This window comes from Carassius auratus, chromosome 19, assembly GCF_003368295.1.
Source record: "Carassius auratus strain Wakin chromosome 19, ASM336829v1, whole genome shotgun sequence".
In the NCBI taxonomy this organism is placed as follows: domain Eukaryota; kingdom Metazoa; phylum Chordata; class Actinopteri; order Cypriniformes; family Cyprinidae; genus Carassius; species Carassius auratus.
Genome location: NC_039261.1, coordinates 11,487,349 through 11,512,745, shown reverse-complemented (window position 1 = coordinate 11,512,745; position 25,397 = coordinate 11,487,349). Strand labels below are relative to the sequence as shown.

Here is a 25,397-nt window from a genome sequence, read left to right as displayed (position 1 = left end):
TTATTTTTTATAATGTTTTTTTTTTAATGGAATATCAAGTGAACTGTAGTCTTTTTTCTGTCTTTTTTGTTTTTTATATCAATTGTGTGTGTTCATGTTGTGATAATCACCTCATTTTTACTCGAGCAACATATCAGCACATGGTTCTCAGTGTGAAAGTGAGTTTGGCAATGATGAAACAAGATTATTTTCACCAGTCAGAGTAGGAAAATTAGTGGTTTGTTCTGTTTCGATGAACTATTGAACCTAAACAAACCATATCATATTCTGAAGCCTCTCCGCGCACATCTGCACAATTGATCATAGCTTTTAGCTTTCGCCGTGACCTCAACTACCCCCTCACACCGCTATGCATACTTTGATCAGTTTCTATGATGGACACTGCGACAATAAAGGCATTCAGAGAGTTGCAAAACATCGCCCACACACTCTCTAGAACACCCTGATCCATGAGGCATCACATCATTACCAGCAGACTGTTCTTATTTAGCTGCTGCGCTAAAGAATTTAGCAAGACAGATGAACCTGGTTCTGTCAGAACAGACATAAAGAAAGATAAGAAGAGGGAGGGAGAGGAGGAGACGAACTCCTGTCAAAGAAAAGACATGTATAGACAATTAATTTTTCTCTGTGTTGGCAACTTAATACCATTATATACCCTCAGGATTTTTATAGCTACTAACTTTCCATTAAGCGTAAACCATTTCTGAATTATAGCATGTAAAAGTGTTAAAGGAAACAGTTTAAGTGAATGAGATTGACTCTGTTTGATTTTATCTTGCGTCTGGCAAAAGCAAATGAAAGAAGGAGGAAGATTTAAGCTCTCAGATCTTCCTGAGACTATTCATACCAGTTTCTGGCACGCAGTCTAAAGGCCAGGCTGTATTAGTCAGTGGGAACCAGTAATGGAAGGATGACTTTAATAGTACACACAAATCTACATTGTAAACTATGAGAAAAATGGCCAGGGGTTAAATTGGGTCAGAGCGATCTAGAATGCTATTCCACCAGGCAAGACTCAAACAACTTGCAGACTCTTTGTCGATCAATTCATATGTAGTGCAGATGTGGTTTGATGCAATTCTTTCAGCTTTATTTAGCAAGCTTCATTATATTAAATATTAACCTTCCTATAATGAGTGGCAGTCCCAATCTGAGAAAAATATAACTTTTACAGATAAAAGGAAAGAACTTCCCATTTAAGGTGATAAATTGTAAGCGCAATAATGTAAAATCTGTTTTTGCAAATAAAAACTAAGATTTACCTTATAATTTACAGTAATAACCAGTAGAAGGGAATTCCCAGAATTTCCTAGATGGCGCATCACATGTGATTTATACTAGAAATAAACATTTTTGTTTCTTCTCTTTTTAGTATCTGTAATTTACATTATGGGTGTCTTTTGCTTACATTTAGTTCATGTTTATTGAATTATTATAGTTTCATACAGGTATATGTAAACCTGATTGTGTTTTTATTTTGTGTGCTTCATCTGTTTAATGGATGATCTCTGACTGATCACGTGACTCTGTTTTATTTACTCATGCATTTTTGTGGTGGTTATCAACACATTTTTAAGGAAATTCTTTTAGATCCACTGTATTTTTACCAAATTATTTAATGCATGATCACCATCAGATTATAGCCTCCAAACTTCAAAAATCCCAGTTTAACCCCCACTAACATCACACATCCCCGTATCCAGCTTCTTTTCCCATGTAGCTGTGCAGGTGTGGACCCATAAGCCATTGCTCTGAGGGAGAGATGGCAGGGGGTTAATGAAAAGAGAATGTTATCTGTTTGGGTATTTCGTGGTGGTTGCTGTGGGCATTTTTGCAGCTTCCATTCGAAAATGTTGAGAAAGGGAAGGGGGAGTATGTAAGAGACGGAGAGAGAGGAAGAATGAAGGAGGGGGTTGAGTGATTATGTGTCAAAAGAAGGGATTTTAGATTCAGTCTTTAAAAAGCTCTGGCACTGAGTTCAGAAGTTCCCAGACTCAAAACTTCCAAACCTGGACAGTCACAACGAGTGAGTGAGTGAGGACGGTGCAAACCCAGAGCGGGAAACTGAGAAAGAGGGTAAATAAACAGAGAGGATGTTTCTAGTTCTGAGCTGTGCTGAGCGCAAAGTAAGCAAGGAATAGGAAACAATCTCCCCCTCCAGGCTGTCATCTGGACAGTGCTGCTTTTAAATCTACTGCATTTTTTGGCAAACTGCACTACAAGTATGCTGTTGTAGAATAAGATCTCCCTGGAACAACTCATCAAGCAAAGAAAAAGGAAAAAAGAAAGAAGCAAGTAGAACTTGAACTCCGAACTTCATAAAAGTGCAAATCCGAGCGAAGCGCTCTCATCCGACCTGCTTCTAGAGGAGTGCCCACGCGATTCCATCCTTCCCTGGATTATAAGTTTCCTACCGTCAGCATTTTTCTGGGATGGGCTGGCTGCTGTGTCTGTGTTACCTGGCAGCAGCAGTGGCTGTGGCTATTGGCTCGGAAAGACGACAGCACCAGGTGCAGCATGGCCCCTGCCGCTACACTTTTATCCTTCCAGAGGTGGAGCAGTGCCGGCCTGCAGGGGACTTCCAGGTGACTAACTCCCTCCAGCGGGACTCGCCCTCGGCCCCGGAGTCGCCCAACGCTGAACCCACCTGGCAGGAAAGGAAACTGGAGACCCTAGAAAGTGCCACAGAGAACAATACACAGTGGCTGCAGAAGGTATTGTGAATTAGCTTCATAAATCTAAACCTAATTCTGTCTGTTTCACTCTCAAACCTTCATTTGCTTCAGTGGTTCTCAGATTATGTTGAATATTTGTCCTGGTCATGTACAGCTAGAAAAAAAAATTAGCTAAATACTTAACTGATAGATCAGGGTTTCCCAAATGGAGGTTTGTGAAAGGAATTCTGGTGTTCATGGGTTGTTAAAAAATAATTAATTAAATCAAAAATAAAATGTTATAAATGCAACATAATTTTTTCACCATGGTGCTGCAACCCTGTATTAAAAACAAACAAAAAAAAAGCTTACTGATAATAAATAAATAAATAAAGATTTTACCTGTTTACTTGCATGCCATGTGTTCATTAACTGACATCAGAGAACCGTGAATATGCAAATGTGTCATTAAATGATTGAAATACTACTTTTAAATGTCAGGGGGATTTCAAGGAAATATTTTACATCTAAGGGTTTCGGCTTGGTTTGGGAACCTTTGTGCTAAATGATAACTAACAAGATAAGTTACCAAGAGGCTTATCAACTTTTAAAGCAATTAGAAATCATTTTAGTTGACGTCAAAGGCTGCGATCGTCAAAGGATGCAATCAAACGTTATGGTATTATGCTGCAAAATTTGGTATGTGTAAGCAGATCACATGGTTTGTGTTCCAAAACTGCTTTGTTTTAGTGACCTGGGAAACTGAAGTGCAGAATTTGACATATTTCAATTAAAACAAGAACAAAATTCTTCTTGGTAGAAGGTTGAAAGGTTGTGTGATGTCCTCGAACACCATGAATAAAGTTGTGAAAGGAAATACAACCCTGACTAACATGGTTTGTGTTGACCACAATGTATTCGTCTAGTGAATTATAGGCAGCCAAGCGTGAAATTGTTGAAATTTAGACATTTAGAAACCAAACTGTAAATATTTGAGCTGTTTAGACTACGTCATGGATAATTTGTGAATTCTTGGAAATATAAATTTTTAGTGTTTGAATGTAAGGGGATTTTGTTTACTTTCGTACAATAAATAATTTTGATGCTTTTTTGGGCCGCCAATTGATGTCTAATGTGAATTCTGGATTCTGAAGCCAAACCACTTGTGAACAAGTTCATGTGCATTATTTATTTATCCTTGTGCACTATAGATGTGTCCCAATCTGCATTAAACATTATCCTCACATGGTTATTGAATTTGGAAGGAAAGAGAAAGAGAGAGGTAAATCTTGAACATGTTTAAGCAAGATTTCCTGAATGTGTAGATCTTTTTAAGCTGGCGGACAGTCTGTCAGTATCAGTTTTAAAACATGGATTTGGCCTCCATTAAGAGCCAGATCCATTTCTCTCGATCATATTTTTAGAGCATAAAACAGCAGCATTGATTCTGCAGTGTAATAAGAATAGTCTATATATATTTCCACCTAATGTAAACCCTTAAAAATAACTTTTGCTTATGTAATCGAATGAAATCAGGTTGATACTACAATTACAATTACAATTGCAGGTCATTTTATCCCATGCTTGAATAAAAATATTCCTGTCATATCATATAATACATTGACTTTGATAAGTCTATTTAACTTCTCTGCATTTTTTTTTTTTTTTTAGGTTTCCTGATAAACATTGTTACAGTGTGCTTCTGGCTAACATAATTCAAGCTTATCTCAGAAAACATTCTGTTTGACAGGGATATTGCTGTTTATGAAGATACCAACAGTTAAAACCTGCAGATTATTGTTCGGAAATTTGAGATAATGTTGTTTTTGCAGTGAAGGTCTTTTCATACAGTATTTCAAATCAATTGTGCGTTTGTAGTCAGTTTATCTCTGTGCCCTTTGCACTAGATTTCAAAGAGAAGGTCATTACTTGTCACATCACCACTTGCAGATTCTGCTATTTAGGTACTCTAAAACACTCAGTACTTCTAATATATGCCTGTTCTGTGCTAAGCAAACAACAACATGGTTTATATGTTACATGTCCCAGCTTTGGCCTACTCTGTTTGTCACCCAGCCTATGGGCCATTTGGAAAGTCTGTCTCGTTATTCAGCCCTCCTATCGGTTTGCTCCATAAATATGGAGACGAAGTGGGCTTAGTATAATACGTGCATAACAGAAATGTTCCTGCATGCCAAAGGATTACAAAAAGGGTCAAAAACACACATGAGTTGGCTCACTTTTCATTTTACAGGCCATACATCTGGCATAAGGTGCATTTAACTGACAGTAGAAGGTATAGGGGGAAAAAAGTGAAGTGGCTACTATATCTTAGAAACAGCGGTCTAGACAGACCCTCTTGACATGCCTATATGCACGCTTTCACCAGCGGGCCAAATGTTGTATAAATTATTATTTTACTCCCTATCCGGTCATTGAGTGCAGTGTGCGGTAGGAGCAGCAGCTTCCTGAGCACTGGCGAGTGTTGACCTCTGGCCCGCTGCTGAGTGGATTGAACTGGGTTTTCAACACCACAGATGATCTGCTTTGCATATGTATTACTAGACTTTCTGGCCAGAGGCCACACATGAGACGGTGTATCCGTTTCACACACACACACACACATGCACGCACGCACGGACGCATGCACACACACACACACACACACACACACACACACACACACACACACACACACACACACACACATGATAATCTGACCCCTAGGGTCTTCAAGACCCATACCCCCCAAAGAAAACATGAGCTATTCCTGGATGTTCTTCAATGAATTTCCAATGAGGGGACAAGCATGCCGAAATACATGTCGAAGTTCCTGATTTCCGTTGAATCACATTCATCCTGTGGGTGGTCAGTAGGAGGTGTTTATGATTTTTATAGATTAAATGTATTTAACCAAATTTTAGGTCTTCATCAAAGCTGCTTGCAACTGATCTTTCCTGGACTTTTTGCTATTCATATTAGACTTATATGACAGATGTAGTCTGGTTCTTTAAGCCAACATGCTAAAAGAATGAGGTTACATTTTTGCCAGTGTTAGAGAAGCTATTTTTAAACTTTAGCTTTCAAAGGTAATTTAAAATGGTAAAACTACAGTCAGTGCATTCCAGTGGATTTTAGGAAAATTTTATGAGAAAAAGTACTTCATTTAAGTTCTTTAATCTGTTAACTGTCACTCACGTTTTTGAAGATAGACTTGAATGTGCATGATACAAACCTAAATTTTTATATTTCATGACTGAAAACATTTTGTTTCATGATTTTGATGTACCATTTACATGGTAATGCAATGTCTGATTTTAAAATGGGTTTTAAAGGATGAATTTTGAGATTTTATGTTTTCAAGTGATATATAACTTCTGATGATTTCTAAAATGTGATGGAGAAAAAGGCAACGAGGAAATCTTTTTTTTAAACAAAGGTCAAAGCTCCTTTTGTAATGTAGATTTCTGAGGGTGCACTCTTGTCATAAATTCATCTATTACTTTTCCTACATAATTTTTAACAAAAAATATTGGTAAAATATATATTTGGGAGTCTTAGACCTTTCCAACGGTATATAGTTTGTCAATGTTAGATTAGATTTGATTGTAATATAGTATAGTCAACGTAGGCGTCCCGTATACGGGACGGGGTGACATTTAACAGGTTAAGAGGGCATTTAAGATCTGAATTAGGATCACAGTTGAAATAAATCTGCAAGATATATAACTGAATAGAAAACAATGATGAACACCAGCATTTACTGCTTCAGAAAGGTAGACACTTAAATTAAAAAAGGGTTGGGTCTTTCTGAAAAAGGTATAAAAATATAAATAATGCATTGTATATCTTATAGATCCATTTTGAATGTTGATGTGTGTGTGTGTGTGTGTATTCCACGCACAATCAGATGGCACACATTTCATGAATGGTTTGAGTATAAAAAGTGATTCATACATGGGTGTAAAACTAAACAAACCTATTATGAACAGCAATTAACACAAATCCTTGCACGGAAATGTTTATTTTCAATCACTATTCAGAAAAGAGAGAAAAGCAAACAAGACAAAACACAACAAGCTCATTGTGTCATAGTACTGGCACAACAAAACCAAAAAGCCTTTATATATTTTTTGTTTTTGAGGTGAATAAATCACCATTCTTCCAGGCAAGAACACGTCTTGATGTGAAATTTACACAGGCAGTTGCAGTTTCTTGGCTTCCCAACATCTTAACACTGTGTTCTAATCCAAAATAATCTTCTACGACAGATCTGCTGCTTGCTTATGCAGCCTTTGTCTCTCAGTTTAAAGCAGCCAAGATGCACTGACATGTCCTGCTAAAAAAAGATAGGAAAAACAAAATGAGTGAGAGACAGACAGACGAGACAGAGAACCATAGGAAAAAGTGAATTAAAGGAATAGTTCAACCCAAAATCTGTTCCAATGAAGAAATAAACTCATCTACATCTTGGATGGCCTGAGGGTGAGTGGTGAGTTTTTCTTTTTAGGGGGACATTAGTTTTAAGGAATTACTTCAAACCCAAAATTAAAGGTTTTTATTTTCCAAACATGAATGCAATTTTTTCTATAATATGGTAATTCCATGGCTTTAAAGCTTCTTAAAAGCATTATAAAAGTAGTCCTACTAATTTGTATACTAAATATGGCACCATTAGTGCAGGTTAGATGTCAGTAACAGCAAACATCATTGATTCACGTTTCAAAACCAAATGTCATAATGCCAAATCTACTTTTGTAGTTTGTTTCTGGATCTTGACAGTGGGTGATAATGTACTGTATGTAAAATATATATGTGAATGTTCTCTACCAAATCTTTTTGTGCGTACCATGGGGAGAAAAAGAACATACAGTTTTTAAACATCAGGGGGGTGAGTATAATGTAAAAAAAAGTTCAGTCTTGCACAATAAAATAATTCTTGCTCAATTGTCCTTGAGAAGACGCATTTATTGTTTTCAGTAAAGCTCTACAGACAGCCTGGAGTGTTCATGTTTGGCCCCATTCAATAATAAATCTAATTTTCCAGGAAATGGGAAAATACAAATGGACTTGGCCACTTTTTAATTCAGTTGCAATTTTATGACTCGTTATTTAACTCAATTAAAACCCTTTGAATGTTCATTACTGAAAGTGGCGGAACAGCAATATTAAAGATGGTTTAATCAATGCTTCTTTAGTTTGCTGAGAAGCTCACCTACTTAAAGACTGGCAAAAAAAAATCCTTAAAGAAAAACGTTGAAATTATATGGTATGGTGAAGATATGACAGGATTTCTCTTCTCTTCTGTTATTTTATGAAAGGGCCACATCAATCTGACATCTGTTTATAACTCTCAGATGCTTGGTGCCTCGATTTTATAGTTTGCATAAATGGTCAAGATCTTTAATTATTTATTTTTGCCTTCCCTCATATAACATCCAATGAGGAATTAAACTGAGTGAACAAAACATTAAGGGTCAAGATCTTGAATTATTTATTTTTGCCTTCCCTCATATAACATCCAATGAGGAATTAAACTGAGTGAACAAAACATTGTTTACTCAAGGGCACTCACACCAGTGTTACAGTAGTGGTACAGTAGTTGTGACTAAAAGATGCAATGTATAGTGAATATGGAGCAAACAGTGTCATGGCCTCTCTGTAAGATGCTGTTTAGTTGCGGACAGTGGCACTGAAGATGGATGAGGGTGTATTTGTATTGCCTCATTAGAATTGTACAGTGTTCCCTGATGTCCATTTGTCCGAAGGGAGTCAAGCATTGTCAGTAAGATTAATTGTAGAGTGCTTGTTTTAGCGTTGATATCCGACCATGCATTTCATATTGATTGTTTTGTGTTGTTTTGGCCTGGTGCCAGTAACCACAGACAGATTTGTATTTTGGTTTTGTTTGTTTTGTGTGTTACCCCTCTTGGCATCTATTAATATTGATCAGTATATATATGGAAAAGTTCATTTATTTCAGTAATTCAACTCAAATTGTGAAACTTGTGTATTAAATAAATTCAGTGCACACAGTCTCTTGTTTTTCATCTTCCCCTTGACAAAACCCCATAGATTCACCATGGAGTTCAGGTCTGGTGAGTTTGCTGGCCAGTCAAGCACATCAGCACAATAGTCATTTAACCAACTTCTGGTGCATCTGGCAATGTGGGCTGGTGCCACATCCTGCTGGAAAATGAAATCAGCATCTTCAAAAAGTTGGTCAGCAGAATGAAACATGATGTGCTCCAACATGTCTTGGTAAACGGGTGCAGTGACTTTGGTTTTCAAAAAACACAATGGACCAACACCAGCAGATGACATTGCACCCCAAATCATCACAGACTGTGGAAACTTAACACTGGACTTCAAGCAACTTGGGCTATGAGCTTCTCCACCCTTCCTCCAGACTCTAGGACCTTTGTTTCCAAATGAAATACAAAACTTGCTCTCATCTGAAAAGAGGACTTTGGACCACTTGGTAACAGTACCCCAGCCTCAGTCCATTCCTTGTGAAGTTCACTAAAATAATTTTCCTTCCACTCAACTTTCTGTTAACATGCTTGGATACAGCACTCTGTGAACAGCCAGCTTCTTGGCAATGAATGTTTGTGTTTTACCCTCCTTGTCAATGATTGTCTTCTGGACAAAAGTCAGATCAGCAGTCTTTCCCATGATTGTGTAGCCTAGTGAACCAAATTGAGACACCATTTTGAAGGCTCAGGAAAACTTTGAAGGTGTATTGAGTTGATTAGCTGATTGGCATGTCACGATGTTCTGATTTGTTGAGATAGTTAATTGATGGGTTTTTGTTAAATGTGAGCCAAAATCATCACAATTAAAAGATCCAAAGACTTAAACTATGTGCAGACTGTGTGCAGTGAATTTATTTAATACAAGAGTTTCACAATTTGAGTTGAATTAATGAAATAAATGAACTTTTCCACAACATTCTAATTTATTGAAATGCACCTGTAAATACATACACACACACACACACAAACACACACACACACACACACACACACACACACACACACACACACACACACACACGTATATATATATATACATACACATTAGGGCTGGTAATTTTAATCTAATTAATTACTGTAAATGATGTGCGATTGATTAATCACACATCACATTTTGAAAAATGACTCCCAAAAGATAATTTAAAGTCATTGTTGTGTAAAGAATCAAATCGGCATTACAAAAAGAAGATTGAGCAAGAAATATTTTGTTTGATAAAATGTGTTACATACAGTATAGCCAGTTCTTTTGAACCATGTGAGTTAAATGATGACAGAATTGAATTATAAACTCAGTTTATAAACATACCAGTGTACGTGTGGACATGGCCTAAAATAATGTGGTTAATCAAAGATCATGTTTTAACAGGAGGGGCATTTTAAAACTGCATTTTGTATTTACTTGCATTATCTTTGTGTAATATTAAAATTAGTTTGATGATCTGAATCTTTTAAGTGTGACAAATATGCAATATATGCAAAAAACAAACAAATGAAAAAAAAAAAAACATTAATTGGGCCTTTTCACGGCACTGTATATATATATATATATATATATATATATATATATATATATATATATATATATATGTACATAAACAATAGGCTTTTAAGTTAGCGTGCGTTAATACTGCCTATGCAAGCTTACGTTCTCTTGTGAAGTTCTCTTGTGGAGATGTTGGTGTACAGTATGTTTGTTGATGTGTCTTGTGCCATATTTACAGCTGGAGAGCTATATACAGGAGAACGTGAGATCAGAGATGGAGCGGAATGTCATTCACACTCAGACAGCCACCATGCTGGAGATCGGAACCAATCTTCTAAGCCAATCAGCAGAAAACACACGCAAACTCACAGATGTGGAGACACAGGTAAGGCTGATCAAATGGGATTGTCCGAACTGTCCAAAATTCTCTATTATAATGAGAAAACTGCCCAATAATTTGCATTGGTGGCTTCAATTGAATTAAATTGTTGGAGCTCAATGTCTGGGAATTGGTAATTTTGTGCAGTAAGTGAGTTCACAAAATTAGGCCTCAGTGCATCACATTTGACACTTAAAGCACTGCTGCCCATTTTGGATAGTGTGTGTGTGTGTTTGTTTTTTTACTCATCTGAATTCATGGCCAATAGAAGCAAGGTTAAGTGGCCATGCAGAGTAGTGTTGGAAAAGAATCAGAGAGACAGTGAATACAGTCCAACTAAAACAGCAATAGTGTTTATCCTCTCAAAGAATGATTGTTTCACACTGCTATGTTTTACCTTAATTTTTTTTTACCATCAGCAGTACATTAAACTTCATAGTGCAGCCAGAAAAAATATTGAGTGTGTTTGCTGTGTTTGAGCTGCTTGAAAAAACAAACAAACATGTAGCTGTTTGAAGGAACAGGCATGATGGGATAATCACCGCTGATCTACGTGTGACTTTTGGAGTGTTTGGATCACTTGATTATGGCTTCACAAACTTAAAGAAACAATTCATCCAGAATTGAACCAACTCTCATGTCGCTCCAAATCCATAACTTTCTTTTTTCTGTGGTGCACAAAAGGATAGATTTTAAGTCTTTTTATGCAGCTATGAAGAGGATCTGTCCAATTTGTGATCATTCTTTCGAGCTGAATCGTTTCAGTGAATCAAAAGATTTAGTCACAGTGGTTTACAGCTTATTTAAGAGGAAGATTGCGAGTGAATGCATAAATGTTTCAATGTTCCTAACACAAAACTATCATATAATATAATGCATGAGTTTAAAATACTTTTTGTTAAATACAATTTTTAAGGTGCATTTGCATCCTCTTTGAAGCTTGAATGCTTCAGTCCGCATATATTGTAATTGAATGGAAAAGTGTGACCAGCACAGTCTATGGATTATTCCTTCTTGTGTTCTTTGGAAGAAAGAAAGCAATTCGGATTTGGAACAACATAAAAGTAATGACAGAATTTACATTTTTGGGTGAACTATTACTTTAACCCTGATGAAAGCTTATTAACACACTGTATTTGTTTCCAGAATTGCTACTTCAAACATTGTTCAAAGATAAAGCTGGCAAACTTAATGTTGCAGGGAAACATCTGGTACTACCTTCAACATTTAACTACAGCGTTTTCTTGGGGAAAAAAATGAAATCCTGTACATTTGCATTCAAGCAGAGATGAAAAACCATAGTTGGACAAGAAAAGCGCCATCATTCTCCCATGTCTTTGAATATTTTAAAGGTAATCTCTCTTTCTGGTTGTCTGTCATGTGGGCCTGTTTGCAGGTGCTGAACCAAACCAGTCGTCTGGAGATCCAGCTGCTGGAATACTCTCTGAGCACCAACCGACTGGAGAAGCAGCTCATAGAGCAAACCCAGGAGGTCTCCCGCCTCAATGACAAAAACAGGTGAGTGATCTGTAAATGTGCAGCGTCTCAGTCACACATTCCTGTACATGAACTCTGTCTCTAAAATTGTTACAATGTGTATTTTTGACACAGGAAGGCAAACAGCACAAAAAGATGCAAAAAAAAAAAAACAGTGATATTAAACAGTACCTCAGAAGTTGTTCATACATACAAGTTTGTTCAAAAAGATGAATATGTGTCTGTCCATGAACTACACATCACACAATAATAGTATTAATTAGAGCATGTCTCCTCTTTTCAGCTTTCTTTTTATGTAGTTTTTTTTTATTTATTTTTTTTATACAAAATAAAATCCACTGGACCTCATGTCCTCCTGTACTTAACTCTAATATTAAACATAGATTCCACGCACATTCATGGAGCTGATCAAATATAGTAAACAGAAACTAAAACATGCTTGCTTGATGTGCAAGAATAAAATGAAATTTGTTCTTGTGCATCAAGCAAGTGCATTTGAGCATCTGTTTACAATATCTGATATTCTTTATGTATGCACTACTTTGACCAATGTATATATACAATTAAAAGATGTTATCTTAGTAGAATGGACTTTCAGTGGAGGGACAGGAATCTCTTTTAAGGTTTCTTTTAAAATATCTTCATCTGTGTTTTGAAGATGAATAAAAGTGAGTAAAGATTAAAGAGCACTGTCACCATTTACATATCCTCATGTAATTCCAAACCTGTGTGTATTTCTTTCTTGTGTGTAGCACAAAAGAAGAATGTTGGTAAGCAAGAAGTTTCAGTTCCCATTGACTTCCATTGTATTTTTTGTCAATACAGGGAAAGTCAATGGGAAACAAAATGTTTGGTTACCAACATTCCTCAAAATATCTCATTTTTTTTGTGCTACAGAAGAGAGACAATTATACAGGTTATGAAACAATATGAGGATGAGTAAACGATGAGAGAATTTAAATTTTTGGCTGAACCAATCCCTTTAATATCAGCTGCAAACAAGACCAAAATCATCTCATCTTCTTGTTTATTCCAGGTGTTTATTATCCTATATACTGAAAATGAGTTAGAAAACAAGCATCACCTGTTTCACATCTCTTTTATGACTTTATAATTACATTCAAATAAACAATGATGCTGCAGAGAACCAAGTACCTTTGACACAAAAAACAGCACTCTGTTACAGTAAATTGGCTGTCAAGAGCCAGTAATAAAGGAAACACATTTTCATCTTTCCCTGGTGGTCTTAGTATGGCTCAGTAATTATGCATCTTTCTGCTAACCAAAATTAAAATATGCAAGGTTTTTTGTGGAAACTTTCTGTCTGGATATGGGACAGTAAGATAATCTATTCAGGAGTGAAATATTGTTAGATATTAGTTTGAGACAAGCTGCTTTACAATAAAGCTGCAGCTTAACAACAGCAATGCTTCATGTCCACAAATAAACTTAAAAGATAGATAACTTAAAAACAATTTTGTGTATTTTCAGACAACATGACAAGGTATACTCAAGTGCAGAGCTCCTTGAAGGGATGCATGCTGGAAGAACAGAAAGAGCAAGCAAACAGAGATTTAGGGAATGTTTCTTTCGACTAGCTGAAAGTCGCTTATTCAATCTGTGTGGGTGGATCGTTTCAATAACAAAACTGCTGCAAAGTCATTAGTCGGACTCATAAAGATCAGGCCTGTGGGATTTATTGTCTTTATTTGGAGCATGGTACGGTGCCAGCTCACACAGCCTGTCAGAGTGTTGATTTTGATTTTGATAGAGAAGCCCAGGCAACAACACCATCTGTGAATGGCAGCGAGTCCAGGTGTTTACAGGTCTACTAGCCTCTTGAGCTCACAGAGGTGTGCTATGTGGAATCTGAGAGGCTTGTTCAAGGGTGTCGTCTGTGCTGAGAGCAGCATGAACCAACAAACAGCTATTCACACACAGAGTGAAGTATTTAAAATTAGGATTTGATATGACACTTAATATAGTAAGACAGAACAATTGTGTCTAAAGGTGCGATTTATGTGCTTCCCGTCAGCATACTGTAGCAATACAAATGGTAAAACATAATAATTCCTTTATAAATAAATTTGCTAATAAAAAGTCTTTCAACATTTACTGATAATCAAGAATATCACTCAGGGAACATATTAAAAATTAGCCATAGTAATTTAATTTAACTCCGCTCAAATGAAAGAAATGAACAAAGTGATTTTTATTTTTTTTGTCGTTCCAAACATGTGAAAAAATGTAAGCCTGGATGCACTGTAAGTCGATTTGGATAAAAGCGTCTGCTAAATGCATACATTTATTTAAAATGTATGCATTATGCATTAAAATGTATGCATTAAAATGTATGCAAACAGTGAAAAATCTCAGTGCTGTTGGACTGTTATATCAGAAAATATATAAATAATTTTCTAAAATTGTTGTGCTTGTAATATCCAAATAGCAAGACCATATATGAACCAGCCCGTTTCTTCTCAGCTATCTGGAACAGCGTTTTGCTGCCATGGAGGCCAAGCACAGCAGGGAGCTACAGGCCATCCAGCAGGAGAAACAGCAGCTGTTGGAGCTTCTGGACAGACAGAATCACCTGGTCAGCCTGCTGGAGGGAGAACTGGCCAGCTCCACTCTTAACAGCACACTGCTCCAACAACAGCAGGCCACACTGACTGACACAGTGCAGCAGCTACTGGCTATGGTCACTCACTGTAATGGTTAGTGCCAAATTCACATTATCAAAGGCTAAGCTGCATACGACCAGCTCAGTGGGAATAAAAGAGTCTCTCTAAACTGGACAACTGCTTAAATTCCCAGAAGTGGTCTGTCTAACAATTTTCCAAGAAGATTGCAGTGTAAATCAAAATTGATTCAATCAATCAAAATAGGACTGGGGTATACTTGTATTTATTTTTCTCAAACCTAATAATACCTTGTGTGTTTCCAGATATTTCCCCTCCAGTTGAAAAGGAGATGTTAAAGTTCAGAGACTGTGCTGAGATATTAAAATCTGGAGTTACAGAAAGTGGGATATACAGCATTCATCTTCCTAACTCCACCCAGAAAACTAAGGTTTTTTTTTTTTCACTTTTATGGAATTCCATGTAACATTTTTGTGTAGGGACCAATTTTCACTAATAACTAGTTGCTTATAAGCATGCCTATTCTTAACATATTGGCTGTGTATTAGTACTTATGCACACATTCATAATTACCATATTCTATATTCCTAATCCTACCAAATGCCTAAATTTAGTATCTTAGTAACTATTAATAAGCAGCAAATTAGAAGTTTACTGCGGCAAATGTCGTTGTTAATGGTTTGTTAGCGATAATTGGATCTTAAAATAAAGTGTGACAGAATTCTATATAAATATAATAAATAAATAAAAAATACATATTGCATACAAAACAAAACCAGTTTGTAAAGTATGAATCTTGGCATGTATCTTGATTACTGAAGAAACTGAGCTCTCCTGACATTTGTTTTTGAGTACTAAATTATAACCTGGAAGGACAACATTTTTTAATGTACTGCAATTTTAGTATGTCTTTGAAAAAAGGCTAAGATGAAAATGTCATGTGGAAAAGAAAACCAAATCAAGAAGTCAGAAACATTTCCTTCAGGCCAATTCTCAGTCCATCTAACTCAGAATATGCACCCATATTTATTTCAAAATCTTGCCCCACTGAACCACAAGAAAACTCCTAAAGGTTTGTGTTTTGCCTTTGACTTCCAGAGTCATATCTAATTACTGGCAGGCTCTTGGGGTGATGAACATTTTAAAAATGTGGCCCAAATTGTTTTGTTATTCATTGTTTTCCTGTGCACTCGTTCGTCTTTCCTTCCATTTCCTGTGGGCATAGGAGCCAGGTGTTTGGCAAAGATTCGGGTTCTTCCTGCCAACACAGGGTTTAATACAGAAAGTGAGAGCGAGCTGGTATTTGTAGTATCACCAACATTTCATTCTGTGCTACCCCTCAGAGAAACACACTGGGTGGCTCTCTTCATTTAGAGTTCAAATTGCTCTTTTTTATATTTTGAATGATATTGATCAGTGCTGATTGAAATTGATTGATAAATGGTTCCTTTGGAAAGTCTTGATCAGTCATGCTCATTTATTAAAAAAACTTCTGTGAAAGTTTCAATTTTTTATTTTTTTTTGCTGCCAGAGACAAGCTAAGAAAAGTCTCCCTTACATCTGTTATGCAAATAGAAGGATAAGTTGTGCCGAATAAGAATGAAATCAATTCATACTCCCCAAAAGCAAACTCTCTACAGATGTCATTAATGCAAGTGCTTTGTCTTTAAACCCTGATTAGCCGTTTAAAGTTTCACGATGGACAGTTTCATGTGTTGCTAAATGAGCTGGTCCTGCCAAGGGATGGAAATGTGCACTATCCCACTTTTTGTTTTTGCCAAGTAGATCTTATTGCTTTTAGCCTTCTTACGCTTAATTCTTCTCAAAAACAGCTGGGAAAATTGGAGAAAAATCATTCAGAGGATATTTACTTGGAATGTTTTCACTTGACACCCACAGGCTAGAACTATTTAATATTTCAGAATAAAATCCTTTACGGGATTGGTTTTAATTAGTTTTGATGGATCCGGATGATGGAATTCAATGAATTGGCCTTTCATTATTTTATTTTGCCGCTCATAGCTCATACTAATTTGCTGTTTTTGAAACAAAACAGTAAATTATTCAGTTGTTTTGTGCTCAATACCAAATCAATGGTTAGTAAAAGATTCAGTGGAATCGCAATGAAGAAATTAGTGTAAGTTTGAGTGTTTAAACTGCACCGAGACAAGTGTGCTCATGTCCCAAAAATGTCCGCAGGAGACTTTGTTTGTACTGTATGGTTAAAATTGGTACACTTCATCATTGGCAAGTTTACTGCAAAGTGGTTAACCAAAGTTAAAAGCTAAATACAAACCCAGCAGAGTACTCATATAGCCTAAAGACCTACCATCTCACTGTGGACGGGAACAGAATGTCCTGCCTCGGAGGTCCAAATGTTGTGGTCTGTGAAGCAGTCTCATCCCCATGCACATTTAAAAGGATTGTGGGCCTTAGTTTTTGTTGATTTCATGATGACTCTTAAAGTTCATATTCTACAATTTCAGTTATCAGTTTATTTTGTAAGTGTAACCCACAGATATAAGAAAGGTCCTTATTCAAAACATCATGAGTTGAGATTAGTGCTTTGTGGCATATCCTGGGAAATTACAGTAGTTCGAGTGGTCAAATGTCAAAAAAGGCACTTATTTTCTGAATAGTGTGAGAATATTTACCAAATTTAGAATATAATATCAATGTAATGATGAAATCATGGACAATTAATTTGCACCTGTAAAGAGTCTCACAGCATTTTTTTTCTCAAATAGTTTTGTCACAAATATTATCTGAAAAGAAATGGAATGTTTAATTTAGTTTCCTAGGTAGCTCATACAAGTGTTATCGCTCAGTCTCTGTCGGTGTAAAATGTATACAAAGCATATTGGCAAGATATATTTCTATTGCATGTATGTGTTTTTTCTTAATGGTTGTTTCTAACCAGGTATACTGTGACATGAAAACTAAAGGGGGAGGCTGGACTGTCTTTCAGCATCGCTATGATGGATCCGTCAATTTTAACCTTGGCTGGAATGATTACAAACTGGTAGGAAGCATTTCGCACATTTAATCCATTTAACTGTATACGTATGCTATAGCTTTGGGAGCAAGTGTTGTAACTTTCCACAGTTTGGCTTAAAATTCAATCTTCGATCTCTGATTGTTTATTTTATCACAGACATCTACATTAAGCAGGTCTACATTTATCTAATATCTTGAGAAAGATTGGAATAAAGAAAACCCATCTGGTAAATTCCACAATATCAGTCATGTTTTGAAAAAATGCACATATTGTCATGCATCATAACTGACAAGGTGAACATTGTACCAAGTACGCTGAATTAATTAGATTTTGTGCCACCATTAAAGATTGCTTAACTTTTTTTTTTTTTTTTTTTTTTTTTGATTTTGCTTTGGACAATGAAGTATGATCACTCCTTTAATGAAGACATACTTTATCATTTACATGTGGGTCCGTCTATCCTTCATTGAGATTTCTGATTTATATCCACTTCAGCTACCATTAATCTGAGGCGCCTAACATTTAAAACACATATTTAACCTGCACTGATGGAGAAAGTCTAACTCATGCGTGATGTGTCTTATGTGTATAGGCATAGAATACTGATGTGTTGGTGACCCCATTGACCTTTCTTCAAGAAAGGGATTTCTGATTGGCTCTCTCTGCATTCCCATGTCTCCCTATGTTGTTACACCTGCATCCCCTCCCTATCTGGGAGGATAAGTATATATTAATTCGGTCACAGGGTCATTTGAAAAGGAAAGATAAGAAAAGACATTAGAATTTAAGTAGGATGTCATCATTCACGCACTACGTCCATTTTTTAAAACAAGTTATAGAATAAAAGGAGAGCACACAATGCTATAACGCTTGCTTAAAATCAGTGTTTTCTACCTGTGAAATTAACAACTCCCTGGAGAGCTGATATGTTTGGAAACCATAGAGTTTTAAATGCAAAAACAGTGGTAATACATCTCACCTGGGTCACTTCAACAGACAAATTGCTATAGCTGCTCTGGGAGTGCGTCAGAACCGCATACGTTTTGCTTTCTCTTTTCCCTGTTGTTTTCCAAGAAAAATGTTTTTACAAGTGAATGATAAATATTTGGTCCCAGATGGAGCGTGGGAGTGGGGAGCCCCTGTAGATTGTTGATAACGTGTGCATTGAAGCATTTGAATGCCCAACTGCACTACCACATCTCACAGTGTTCAAATGTGCCGTCTCATTTGCTGGGCCAAACAGATGGAAATGCAGCATTTTCCTGTGGTCATGGGAGGTCCTGTGAAATGTTTACTAGTATGTGACAAGGAACTCCAGGATTGTTCTTCTGACGCGTCTTTCTGCTATCAGTGTAAATAATTATGCAATACTTATAAAATAATCATTGTAGACATAGTTATTCATAATTGTCTGTTTTACAGAATACAAAAATACTGGTAATTTACACCTCATGCTCTTAGTTTTAGTTTAAAATAACACATTACATCCTGTGTGGTAGTCACATACAGTCTAGCCGCAAAAATTTGAATATTTCATCCCACTCAAAGCTTATAGCTGGAGCTGAAATATTTGGCATTTACAAATAATATGAATTACATACCTCCTGTACAATGTAGATTACAATTTTCATAGTAAAAAAAATAATCAATAGATATGTGAGTACATTTTAAAGGAAAATCTAATTTAATTCTTTGTACTTAAACATTTTGTCAGCAGTCTGAGTGAAAATAGGTTCTAAGTAAACTGTACACCACTCTTCACGGGAAAGGAATGACTTCAGGTTGTTTGTCGGAGATTGTTAAAATGACATGTATGTCAAGCAGATAAAGCAATATTTTTGATTTTACTTCACATTTTGTATGACGTAGGGATTTGGAGATCCATCGGGAGAACACTGGTTAGGAAATGATGCCATCTACCTGCTTACAACATCAAAAGACTACACTCTCCGGGTCCACCTCAAAGACGCAGAGGGACAGGAGGCTTATTCTCAATACGACCATTTCTACATTGATGGAGAGGATAAGAAATACAGGTACCAAAAGGTTCCTTGTTCTCTTGATTCTAGATGTTGTGATGCATACAGATGGGCATAACCTTGCTTATAAAAGAGATGCTCATGACAATTTATATAATTAAGTTATGTGCAAATAATATAATGTTTTATTTTTACTTTGATAAATAGTCTCAGTGATGTATTGAGCTGGTCTAGGCTTGTTTTTTCTATTACCAAAAAACTACTTAATCTTATAAACTAGCTTCAATAGCACATTGAGTGGCTGTTTTTACACAGTTATTTGAGGGTGAAATATTTTTTTCCAACCAACTTGAGCTCGGATATGATTGGTATATTGGCAGTGTTTTTGCCTTAACTATGAGGGGTTCCCTAATATAACCTTTCACTTGAGTAAACCAAAATCAGCAACAGAAAAACATTTGGTTGCATTTTGTTCTGTGATTTAACTGGAACGGATAACAAGCAGTGGAAAGTGAAAGGGAGGTTGCAGAGCAGTGTGTGGTAGAGGACATTCCAGCCAAAAGCTTTCCTCCACTGATGGCAACTGCAACAATCACTCAACACAACATTAAAAATGATTACTTCCAGCACAAGACTCATTATAATACCCTCTCACAAATTGAAAACTCCTACTCAGCATTTGAAGATGCTTCCTAGTATTAGCATCCCTGATCTATTTCATCAAGTGCTGGGGATAAAATCACCCATGACGAACACATCCTACCAGTCTCCATCATAAAGAACCCCTATATGGATACAAGTGACTTAGGAAAAACAAATTAGCAGAAGATAAAATCTCTAGTATTTTGGGTTTTTCATCAGAGCCGTGTTTTATTCTATGTATTAGTCAAAGCCAGACTGAACTGAGCTGGTGGGAGTAATGCTGTATATGTTTATACATTGTGTGTCATTTAAGTAGAATATGTTCAGTATCTAATTGTTCTTGTTCATAATCTGTTTAAGACTTGATTTGCATTCAGATTTGCAAAGTGAATCATATTTTCAGCATATTATTGACACATTAAATGTTTTCTCTTTGTCATTTTTCCTGGGATAAGAGACACTTGTGGGATTATGTCCACAAGTAAAAATGATGAGCTAAATTTACGGTAAACCAGTATTGCTCCCAGCATCATTATTGCTTCTGGTCTGCTGATCCCAGGAGCAGATCTGCCTACAAAAGAGGAACAGGGCAAACAATTTCCAGCATGAGGCTTTGCCAGAAAACTGCCGAGTTAAACAAATCTCACACCTCTCTTAAGGGATGCAATTAAACATGCAGCATTGCTTGTGGGCATACTTATACAGTGAATGAACCAGAACCAGAAATATTAAATTTAACTCAAAATAAATGATTTGGAATACAGCTATAGAATGATAGAGTGTTGTAGCAGTGGTATCAGAAGGAAACGCTGAATTGTGTTTGTGTGTGTGTGTAAACAGGTAAAGAAATTGCTGAACAAACACTTGCCAAATCCCACCATGTTTGTTTTCTAGTTTACCTCATATGGTAAGTGTGCATTTTATTAGCGTGCTGAGAATCCTGGCATGGTCTCGAGGGTGTTGAGCCGGTTTGGGATTAACCAGCCAAGCAACCTATGGTGCAAAAATGTTTTGATGCCAAAACAATCTCCTGCAGTTCCTAGCTGTGTGGTCCTTATTCTGACACAGTGTGTTCGCAATTCTTCCTGATGAGACAAAATCAACAATGGATTGTGGATAATGGAGGGCGAATATCTTTGGAATACACATTAATGAGTCTTAGAGCGAAATAAGAAAGAGGAAAAGATAAATCACTTAGGAATATCTTATATAGGTCCAATTACTGGGGTTAACAGTGGATGTAATAGATGTAGATGTTTTCATCTGATTATTTAAAAATATAATAAAAAAAACCAAAAACATTATACGTGATCCTTTGTGTATAGTATTTAAGTTAACTAATCTAAAACAGGGTATGTGTTGGGGCTGATTAATACAACAAGTGGCAAAAAAGAGAAGGCGGTAGTAGCAAAGTTTTCTGGCACAGCTGTAGACATAGATTACCATACACTTTATAGAGGTAGATTTAAGACTAAGACTACATGATAGGAATGTTTATGCAAATATTTACTGTAAAAGTATTGATTTTCAAGGGGTTACATCCCCAAGGGGACCTTGAAGGTGCTATAGGGGTCTGGGAAAACTTTTTTGTGATGCAACAACAACAATAATAAATCAGAAATGATTACAGTTTCATTCTACACTTGTCATTGGTTGGAGATCAGTCAAATTATTTTATGTTAATTAGACAAAAAAAACACACTGTCAATTTAAAAATCCAGATCATATTTTAAACAGTTAACATTTTTAACCCATAATATTTATAAATATGCATGAAAATAGTGCTCAAGATTTGGGGTGGTAGTATTATTATTATTTTTTTTAAAGAAGCATATTTATTTATTTGAATATTATTATTCTTATTATTATTTTTTAAATCAGATTTATTCCTGTGATGGCAAAGCTGAATTTTCAGCAGCCATTACTTCAGCTTTCAGTGTCAAATGATCTTTCAGAAATCTTTCTAAAACACTGACTTGCTGCCCAAGAAACATTTATTATTATGATCGATCTATTGTTTGATGAATTGAAAGTTCAAAAGATTAACATTATGAATATCTTTACTTTCATTTACATTTAACGGATCCGTGCTTAATAAAAGTATTTCAAGTATATCATCAAATAAAATCATACTAACCCCAAACCTTTTAAGGGTAGCATATATATTTGCCTTTATATTTATATACGGGGGTCCCTCACAAGGGGAACACCATATTTGGGAGTCTGCAGTATCAAAAAACATTAAAAACCATGTTTTGTGTATTATTTATTCTCTATCCATCCACGTGTTTCTTTTTCTCTTTAGTCTCCATGCAAGTGGTTTCAGTGGTACAGCTGGACGCACCAGTAGTCTTACCCACTCAGGAACTCTGTTCAGCACTAAGGATCAGGACAATGACCAGTGCAGCTGCAAGTGTGCTCAGATGGCCACAGGAGGTATCATATTTACATTCTTTCTAACAGTGTATGTAATTATTAAATTGCATATACAGAATTTTTGTTTTCCAACATCACCCAAGTCAATGGGATTTCAATGGCAACTGAAAAAGTAGTGATAGTGTATGTTAATTAAAACAGCAGTTCACATTTACTTGACTTAAATAATGATGTTGATCGAAACAAAATATGGCACTGTATCAAAAGGGGTATAAACTATTTTTTTTTCATATCGATATGATTAGTCAGGTAATGTAGGTTTGCTGTTGGTTCAATACAGTAGGCAGTGCCTTATACTTTAATAGCATCATTTTTCCAAAGCCTGCATTCCACCCTGATAGAACCACAAAACAATCCTCACTTTACTGTGCTGCACAAACTCTGAAGTTTGGGTTGATGTGATCAGGGACCTTGTTAAAAACAAACTTTGGACACTCTTTACTAAAGTAAGGAAGAGCCACAGATCAGATTTGCTGGAACCAAGCTCTGTCCTTACCTCAAACAGTTAAACGTAACTCACAAAATATCCATGAATCCATCCCTTGTGTGCTGCTTACAATAAATCAAAACAAATGTGAAGCTTGTCTGCTATTTTATCTCAATGCCAAGTCAGTGTGATGCACCTCTGCAGAGTATTGTGGCAGATTACCTCTGACAGAGCCTGCATTTACAAAGCCAATATTCAGTGTTGTTATTATTAAAGGAATAGTTCACCCAAAATTTTACATTTGTTGAGAATGTACTCACCCTCAGGCAATCCAAGATGTACAGTAGATCAGTTTTTCTTTAGGAGAGGTTCTGCATTACATCACTTGCTTGCTAATGGATTCTCTGCAGTGAATGAGTGCCGTCAGAATGAGACTCTAAACAAATGATAAAAAAAAAAAAAAAAAATCATGACAATAATGGAGACTGGAGAAATGTTGATTACTTTGATGTTTTTATCAGCAATTTGAACTGCCATTCTGATGGCACCAATTCACTCAGAGGACCCTTTGGTGAGAAAGTGATGTTAAATTTCATTACATTTTCAGCAAATTTTCATTTTTGGATGGACTATTACTTTTAATTGAAATAAAAGCTTATGTTATAATAATAGATAATAATATGTGAAACTACAAATATTAATAAAAGTGAAAAATAAATTAAGCTTTGAAACACAGACACATATAATATGCCCATAACAAAATTCACTCAAACTAAAGCTTTTATTTTATTTCGTAAGATGAAGGAAAATCTGATTGATATGACCTCTTAAATATTAATGAAGGACATTTAAACCAATCCAAAAATAATTAAAATTACCTGCCTTTTGTCCCTGTAGGGTGGTGGTTTGAAGCTTGTGGTCCTTCCAATCTCAATGGGATATACTATTCTGGAAGCTCCAATGTGATACGGTATAACAGTATAAAGTGGTACTACTGGAAAGGGCCGAGCTGGATGGCGACCATGACCACTATGATGATACGGCCTGTGGACTTCTAAAAGCAGGAAGAGACTCTCACAAATGGGTCATTTGACTTTACTGACAGCCAAATCATCCAAACAAGCTGGTGACATCAATGAAAATTATGGCCAACTTGAGCACTGGACAGCTTATGCCCATGCCATTTTAGCCATTCAATCTGTCTCCATTCTGTTTGTTTAGTCTGGCGAAACAGACACAAATTGCACCATAAATGTTTTATCTCCCTGTATAGCAAACTCTTCCAATGAAAAATGCAATGAACTGAAATGGCTGATCAGTGCTCACATTTGTAGTTGGTGTTTGAGCCCAATGTCTGTCTGGTAAAACACTAACCTATCTTCCTCCTCTATCCAGTGGAACGACGGCTCTCCTGAGATTTCTTCTCCCATTCTAGTGCTTTTAAAGGGTTTAAGAGAGAATACCTTTATAAAAGCGCTCAAGACTCTGAAACAGGTGTATGTTTTATAAGCATACCTTTCATTATAAATATATATTTGTCATAAAACAACAGACATTAATCCAGACTTTCCTACAGAATTCTGTTCCAACCTTTCATACAATAAAGGCCTTTGGGAATATTCCTTCATTACAAACTTATATTTTTCATGATATGTAAATGTGTAATTTGTTAAATGCATGTTTAGCAAAAAGATTGTTTAATCAAGCAGAAAAAAAAAAATGTGATACTGACGTGACTCAAATGATAACTTGTGAGTATGTGAGAAGTATTGATTCAGTAATTCATTTCAACTGAATGAAGTGAAGGATTCATCATCTGATTCAAACCGGTAAGTCATCAAACTATTCTTCAAACTACTGTACTCATTCATTTGGGAATCAGATTTGGATTTATTTATGGGTTCATTTAACTAAAAATAATCAGTTTATAAGAGTTCTTTATTCGTGAATCAGGCTACACTGGTTGTGGTGTTTTTTGATTGTCATTCTGGTCATGGATTTTGATTTCCAAACAAGAACCGATTCTCAACAGCCATTCATTTTGGCAATCACACTATACTGTTCACACTATGTTTTTAAATCATTCAAAAGAACCAGTTTATAAGAATCATTCATTGGGAATCAAACTAGATTAAAAGCATTGTTGTTTCAGATTCACACACACACACACAAAAAGAGTTTCAGAAGAGTAATTCATTCGGAAATCAAATGACATGTCACAC

At 36.0% G+C, this 25,397-nt stretch overlaps 1 protein-coding gene across 1 annotated transcript; it reads left to right on the top strand.

Annotated features, from left to right (window-relative positions):
* Positions 1-1,820: 1,820 nt before the first annotated feature.
* On the top strand, positions 1,821-24,786 carry angpt2b (angiopoietin 2b). The gene is made up of 9 exons (XM_026288866.1): positions 1,821-2,717; positions 10,414-10,560; positions 11,951-12,072; positions 14,536-14,768; positions 14,999-15,123; positions 17,614-17,715; positions 19,561-19,727; positions 22,618-22,748; positions 24,073-24,786. The coding sequence occupies exons 1-9, from the start codon at positions 2,436-2,438 to the stop codon at positions 24,231-24,233; spliced, it is 1,470 nt and encodes a 489-aa protein (XP_026144651.1). The 5' UTR covers positions 1,821-2,435; the 3' UTR covers positions 24,234-24,786.
* Positions 24,787-25,397: the final 611 nt, after the last annotated feature.